Source organism: Pseudorasbora parva, chromosome 24, assembly GCF_024679245.1.
Source record: "Pseudorasbora parva isolate DD20220531a chromosome 24, ASM2467924v1, whole genome shotgun sequence".
NCBI lineage: Eukaryota > Metazoa > Chordata > Actinopteri > Cypriniformes > Gobionidae > Pseudorasbora > Pseudorasbora parva.
In genome coordinates, this window is record NC_090195.1 from 14,952,157 (window position 1) to 14,960,011 (window position 7,855).

Sequence of the window (7,855 nt, forward strand, 5' to 3'; positions counted from 1 at the left end):
TTAATTTGAGAAGTTGAAACACTCACTTTGCTCTGCCAATCCGTTTACATGAATACCTGCAGCTGCGAGCTGAGCTGTGAGTGCGATCTCCCAAAAGACAACCATTTACACCTTGCACAAGGAGGGCAAGACACAAAAGTTCATTGCAAAAGAAGCTGGCTGTTCACAGAGCTCTGTGTCTAAGCACATTCATAGAAAGGTGAAGGGAAGAAAAATGTGGTAGAAAAAAGTGTACAAGCAATAGGTATAACCAAAACCGGAGGAGGATTGTGAAACAAAACCAATTAAAAAATGTGGGGGAGATTCACAAAGAGTGGACTGCAGCTGGAGTCAGTGCTTCAAGAACCACTGCACACAGGGGTATGCAAGACATGGGTTTCAGCTGTCACATTTCTAGTGTCAAGCTACTCTTGAACAGCAGTGTCAGAAGCGTGTTAAAAGGACTGCTGAGTTGTCCAAAGTTATGTTCTTTGATGAAAGTACATTTTGCATAATCAGGGTCCCAGAGTCTGGAGGAAGAAAGGAGAGGCACACAATCCACGTTACTTGAGGTCCAGTGTAAAGTTTCCACAGTCAGGGGTGGTTTTGGGTGCCATGTCATCTGCTCGTATTGGTCCACTGTGTTTTCTAAGGTCCAAGGTAAACGCTGGTTTAAGGATGGTATCCCTGTTCTTAATTGGCCAGCAAACTCACCTGACCTTAGTCCCATAGAAAATCTATGGGGTATTGTGAAGAGGAAGATGCAATATGCTTGTGCCAACAATGCAGAAGAGCTGAAGGCAACTATCAGGGAAACTTGGGCTCTTATAAAACCTGAGCAGTGGCACAGACTGATCGACTCCATGTGTTGAGTGCTGTACATGTTCATACTTTTTAGTTGGCAAAGATTTCAAAAAATTCTTTCTTTTGTATTGGTCTTAGGTAATATTGTCTGAGATGCTAAATTTGGGATTTTCCTTAGTTGTCAGTTATAATCATTAAAATTAAAAAAAAAAAAAAAACATTTGCATGAATATAATATTAAAGTTTAACTTTTTGAATGGAATTAGTGAAATAACATTTTCATGATATTGTAATTATATGACCAGCACCTGTAGGGAAACATGGTGCTGAGTATAGGCTACTAGTCAAAAAGAGATCCTAGTGGATAGCGAATTTCGGGGAGAAAAAAATATATATATAATCATACAAAATTACATGTATGTACAGTCAACAATGATTCAGACACCAGATATAATGTTTTACTAGTGGGTGCAAGACCATATCAAAATAAAGTAAACTGACATATTATATTCCCAAAATCTTCATACAGTGGACTGCAAAATTTGTGACCAAAATTATTCAGATACTTGACCTGACCATGTTTTGCTGAAGTGTTTTTTCTTTAATTGCTAATGCGACCTTTTTTACCACAGACTGAACAAATGAAGCATTGTATGGTCATTGGTTGACCTAAATTGGTATTATCTAATTGTGTAGGCTACTTAAATTGAACAGATGATTGGTTGATTGTAATCCATTACTATCAAAGTTATCTAACATTATCAAGATTAGTTTGTTCTGACAGTTCTTGTCATGTTTTATTACCACTTTCTAAATCAAAGCGAATAAACTGTGATAATGTGAGAAGGTGTTGTAATAAATTTTGGTTTGACTGTATGTGTTCACGTAAACGCCTATTACAGCACAGAGTCGCATCCTCTAGGTTTCCCAGCGGCAGATACATAGGTGACGGGACCTTTTGGTCCGAGAAGGAAAGCTCACCCCTCCCAGTGCCTCGCACAGCCGCAGTCGGTGGTGATGCTCGTGCAGACGGCGAAGAGCCGCTATTGCTGCTGGCTGTGACGATTCTCCGGTCCGGCATCACAGCATCCGATTCCTCCATCCGTCCTCGCGGCGCTGCACCTGCAAACAGCGCTGCCATTAAATACAATGGAAAGACAAGAAGGACGAAAAAACATCTAAACAGGCGCCTCTCCTCTAAAAGACAAGGTAGGAAGCTTCCAGATAGGGAGTGAATGGAGACCGGGTGTATTTTAAATCATTCTGATGCTATTGCTTTGCATTTTACTGCACATTAATTATTTTTACAGAGCAAGAGCTGAAGCGTTATTAATGAAGCTAAAAGGGCTCAGGGGAAGCAATGGTTGCCTCCAGCTGCTCGAAGTGTATAGGCTAGATGTTCTTTAAGAGTCCATATGTGATAGATAAAAGGATGCCGCTGCAGGGGCGCTTTTATAAGCAGTCGAACCCGCCTTTATTTAATATCAGCCCTCAATAGAACCCTCCCTTCTTTTTTGATTTCCCACCATTGTACTGTACTGTAGGGTATGATTCAAAAGTATCTCAATAATAGCCGACTCCTTTAGCCACTTAACCACTAAGGGAAATCTTTCATCTTAATTTTGATTGTTCTGCACAAAAGAACACCACGAGTCTTAAGACACTAACACAGTAGAAATGCAGAATTAAAGTGAACACTGGAATTTGGGATCACTAATTTCTTTTTTTCTTTTTTTTTTTGGAATACCTATACACTGTAAAAATGTTGTGTTAATGGGAAATACAAATGCTAGCACCTGCCAATTGGGGAACATTATATATATATATATATATATATATATATATATATATATATATATATATATATATATATATGTTAACCAATTGGCAGGTGCTAGCATTTGTTTATATTTATATATAAAAAATTTATATATAAAAAAGCCTATTTATATATAAAACACTATATATATAATGTTGCTGTAAAATACTGAAAAAATGTATGTAAAAAGTATGAATCACTTTATAAACTGCAAAATATAGTTACCAAAATGTCATTCAATAACGCTTGTAACATTGACACTGTATTTTATTTTTACAGTAATGTTCTGGCAAACACAGCTGCTAGTTCTTATGTAAATGTATTATTTCATATTTGAAAGTATAATACAAATTCTGTCAGCATTTACTCCTATCATGCCATTCCTAACATGTGTGACTTTCTTTATTCTGTGGAACATAAAAGAAGATATTTTAAAGAACGGTGGTAACCTTTCGGTTCCCTTCCATTTATATATACCCCCCAGCCCCCACCCCCCAAAATGCAATGGAAGTCAATGGGAACCAACCTGTTTTGTTAAAAGCATTCACTTTTAAAAATCTATTTCTGTTCCACAGAAGAAAGTAACACGTTTGGAAAGACATGATTGTAAGCAAATGCTGACAGATGCTGTAGTTAAAAATATACATCCTAAAATGTGGTTTTCACAGCAATGCTATGAAGAACCAGATCCCTAAAGAAGCTTTCAGTGAACATTTCTTAAAAGAACCGCATTTTATTAACATTTTAATAACCAGAAGCACCCTTTTCCACTATAAACATACCTTTTGAGCTGTGGAAAGGTTCCATGGATGTTAAAGGTTCTTCTTTTTACTGATGCCAACGGTGGACTATTACTTTTTTGAGTTTAGATATAGTGGATTATATTTTGTTGTTTGGTCTTTTTTTTCTTTAGACTAGCTATACTTCTCATTCTGTTTGTGTGTGTCATTTTAGACGGGAGGCAGAATGAGTGAAGAGTTGTCAGTTTCTCCCAGTTGGCTGGCTCAAGAACCCACGTGGGGCAGCAGCGGCGCAGGGAGCATAGAGAACATCACCGTCGGAACGTACACACCTGCGGTTGTCCTGCCGGCGAGGCCGCCTGCTGAGCTGTTGGTAAACCCGTGGGACATCGTGCTGTGTTCGTCCGGCAGCCTCATAGCCTGCGAGAACGCCCTGGTGGTTTTGGTCATCTGGCAGAACCCGGCTCTGCGTGCACCCATGTTTCTGCTGATCGGCAGCCTGGCTCTTGCTGACCTATTGGCCGGTTTGGGGTTAGTCCTGCACTTTACCTTTGCTTACCTGCTGCGCTCTGATTCGGCACAGCTTCTGACTGTGGGTCTGGTGGTGGCGTCCTTCTCCGCATCTGTTTTCAGCCTGTTGGCTATCACCATTGACCGCTACCTGTCGCTGTACTACGCCCTCACCTACAACTCTGAGCGAACGGCTGCCTTCACATACACCATGCTTGTGCTTCTATGGGGAGTGTCGTTGTGTCTGGGTTTGCTGCCCGTTACCGGTGTGAACTGCCTCGGTCAGGAGGAAAACTGCAGCGTGGTGTGGCCTCTTACGAAAAACAACGTGGCCGTTCTTTCTGTGTCCTTCCTTCTGCTGTTCGGCCTCATGCTACAGCTCTACGTGCAGATCTGTAAAATTGTCATGCGACATGCACACCAAATCGCCCTCCAGCACCACTTTTTAGCTGCAAGCCCTCACTACGTCACAACGCGGAAAGGTGTATCCACCTTGGCGATCATTCTGGGCACATTCGCTGCTTGTTGGATGCCATTTACGGTCTACTCACTCATAGCCGATTACACATACCCACCACTCTACACATATGCCACCCTGGTGCCCGCCACCTACAATTCGGTCATCAACCCCGTAATTTACGCCTTCCGCAATCAAGAGATCCAGAAAGCGCTGTGGCTGGTGTGCTGTGGATGTATCCCTGCCAGCGTGGCCCATCGGGCACGGACCCCCAGTGACGTCTGATGTGCCTAGGGAATTGCACAGAAAGCACCAGAAAGGGCGTGCTCCTTACCGTTTATGTCTTCCCCTAATTGTTATGTGACAACCACTGCCACACGATCTTTGCCTGATCCTGATCTGACCAGCTGCCACACCCTGTCCAGGGGGAAAAAGGGCGGAAACAGATGCTGTGTGGCAGGCAGATGTAAATATATTGTACATAATATGCCTTTGCATTTTTTGTGTTTGTTTTGGCTTGGCCACAGTGGCAGCCCCCTGTTGCACGGGCTTTGGGGGAGGAGGAGGAGGAGGAGGAGGATGAGGGGCAGCACAAGGCGGTCGGTCCTTTTGACTGGATCCCGAAGCTCATTCATCTCGTCCTGCTGTTGCTGCATTCAAGAACGTGCGTGGAACGTTAAGTAACCGCGGTGTGCTAAAAATAGACCAGGCGCTCGGTGATCCGCGCCTCGAGTCCTCCGAAGAAACCGACCGAGAGAGAGAGAGAGAGAGAGAGAGAGAGAGAGAGAGAGAGAGAGAGAGAGAGAGAGAGAGAGAGAGAGACGCGCGCGCTTTCTTCTGTTTGATTTAAATCTCAACCCAAGCGCGGCCGAATGTAAAATGTCCTCCAAAGCAGAAAACCATGAAGAGCTAACTACAATCTCAGAATGAGAACCACTATACATAACCGTACCTGTCGATGCCTTTATTTTAGTTTAGGACCGAAGTCGAACCGTCTCCGCATCCTCTTCCATAAATGCGGGATGAAAGGGACCGTGACCCGGGAGAAAGTATGTTCATCTAAACAGCCCCCTGTGAATAGAGGCTCACATCAAAGAACCGTTGATTACGAAACGTGCATTAAGTGTCTGCAAGAAAAAGAGGTTTGTTTATATGCAGCGACATGGAGGATGAAACCGAATGTATTTTCTATTGATTTCCTTTTAATTTGAATCGTGCCCTCTGAATAGAGCACTGCTCCTTTTTATGTGTCCAATTGTTAATTACTACTGGATAAGGGATAGCTTTCACACAATGGTAGCTCAAAGCATTTTGCTAAAAATGTAGGCCTACATGTATTGTAAAGAAGGGTGATCTGGCGACAACATTGAGATAAATCAATTAGAGGGGTACGTTTAAAACATTATGAGAGAATCTCACAAGAATTGCCTCTGTCATATTTCAGCATCCGAAACAAAAGTTTTTGTGTGTAGGCTACTGTGTAGGCTATAATTATATATATATATATATATATATATATATATATATATATATATATATCAAAATTTGATTTGATATATATATATATATATATATATATATATATATATATATATATATATATAAAATATTATTATATATTTAATAAAAAAATATGTATTTATTAAAGAATTGTTTTATATTTATATGTAGGCCTAATATAAATTATATATATATATATATATATATATATATATATATATATATATATATATATATATATATATATATATATATATATACACACAGTAGCCTATAAATATGCAAATATGTATTAATTATATTCATGAATGAGTGTGTGTATTTATACATAATAATTATACACAGTACGCACATATATTATGTAAACACAAACTTTTATTTTAGATGTGATTATTTGACAGTACTAATTATTCTTTATTCAGATCCTTCTTTTGATTTTGGGGTGAAACTTGACATGAAGTTTTCATGAGATTCATCCATGATAAACTATTATTCTGTTAAATGATGTGTCAGCCAAGCTGCGCTTCCACTTTAAAATGAGCCTTCAGAAGATTTACAGTCAATATGATTTTTAGTAAACTGGTGAATCTCCTCAAACAGTCCACATGACAAGATTATAATGAAGAGAACAGCTGGCCTCTCAGAGCTGGCAAATGTCAAATGAGGGAGAATTGTATTATAAAAATCTGTCGTACTTTCATCACAACTGAGGCTTGAGTCATGCTACTATGATCTGAAGTTCACCCTTGCTTTTTACCTTATGCCCTCCAAATGCCAACCAGCCACTATCCATTTCAGTGCAGTGGCAGAATCCATCAGCGAGCAATAACTACGGACAGTGTTTCATAAAATTATAGCAATATTCTGGCAGCAATAACAGCCGTGCCCAAGCAAAGCCAACACCTCAGCTAGCCGGAAAAAAAACATCCATTAATAACTCACCTCGAAAACACAAGTGGATTCCAAGAACGAATGACTTATTTCAACATCACCCGAATGATATTAGTGAAATTGGGATTTAAAAAAAAACCAAGAACTGGTGGACAGATGTCCCAATCCATGCAAACATGTCCATAATCTCACTGCCTCATGTTCTCTCGTCCAGAAAGTGACTGTGCCCTGCCTGTGGTCATTTACGATAACTATGAATGAAATCTTGCTGTACACTCAATGTGACCTACTCTGCCGTATGCATTTGCTTTTGCGAAACCTAAAGATGTTTATATGTGTGAGGAACGTGATGTGTAAGGCGTGACTGTCAGTGCATGGCCACGCGTGTGCGTGTACGTGTGAACGCATGCATATATGTTAGTCTCTCCAGGGACAATGATGTAGTTGGGGGTAATAATGTATATTCCCCATAGACCTGCATGGGCTAGAGTGGCTATCAGTCTTCCCATCGCGCCCTCTTTACATCGTGCCTGCGGGTCGGACACACCCTCGTGACCTTTTTTGCCTGAGTGACCTCTATACGATTTCATTGAAACAGCACATGAGAGCGCTAGCAAGCAGGTATGTGATTTTTAATAGGGCTTGGAGATGATGATCGGTCTGTTGCAGGCCACATCTGACCATTAAGGAATACTTTAGTTTGCTATTTTCATCAAAAGTCTCTATTTTCCCCCCTCAGACTGAATTCTTTCGAAATTCCTGAGCTTTTATTTTGTAATCTGATGCGCTGTACGGCCTCTTCTGAATGTATCGACAAAGATGTTCTTATCATTGCTATGGCATTCTACTTGATCTTGTAAATAAGGTAAGGCATGTGACTTTAAGCCATGATGGCATTTCTCACCTGGTTTAATAGAGTGCTGTAGTGATATATGATTGTAGGCCAACCCGGAAGTTAGCATCACCTTGGTTCCCTCGACAAAAACCCAACTGAATTTTTTCCATTGTCTATTGGATTATTGCAGAAAATGAGCTCTGTGACCAACAAAAGTTTATAATTCTTGCACATTTTGTTCATAATGATACCCTTTACTAACGGACAAAACTTTTTTGACTTTTGAAGCCTAAATTTAATAGTCAGAATTTGCAATTCTG

At 40.3% G+C, this 7,855-nt stretch overlaps 1 protein-coding gene across 1 annotated transcript; it reads left to right on the forward strand.

Annotated features, from left to right (window-relative positions):
- The first annotated feature begins 1,853 nt into the window (after positions 1 to 1,853).
- On the forward strand, positions 1,854 to 5,789 carry gpr12 (G protein-coupled receptor 12). Its single transcript, XM_067434792.1, has 2 exons — positions 1,854 to 1,992; positions 3,557 to 5,789. Exon 2 carries the CDS (start codon positions 3,569 to 3,571, stop codon positions 4,592 to 4,594), a length of 1,026 nt encoding a protein of 341 aa, XP_067290893.1. The 5' UTR covers positions 1,854 to 1,992; positions 3,557 to 3,568; the 3' UTR covers positions 4,595 to 5,789.
- The last annotated feature ends 2,066 nt before the right edge of the window (positions 5,790 to 7,855 follow it).

What these genes read in the sequence shown, in the direction of transcription:
- gpr12 (XM_067434792.1), top strand. Translation starts at nt 3,569, where the DNA reads ATGAGTGAAGAGTTGTCAGTTTCTCCCAGTTGGCTGGCTCAAGAACCC.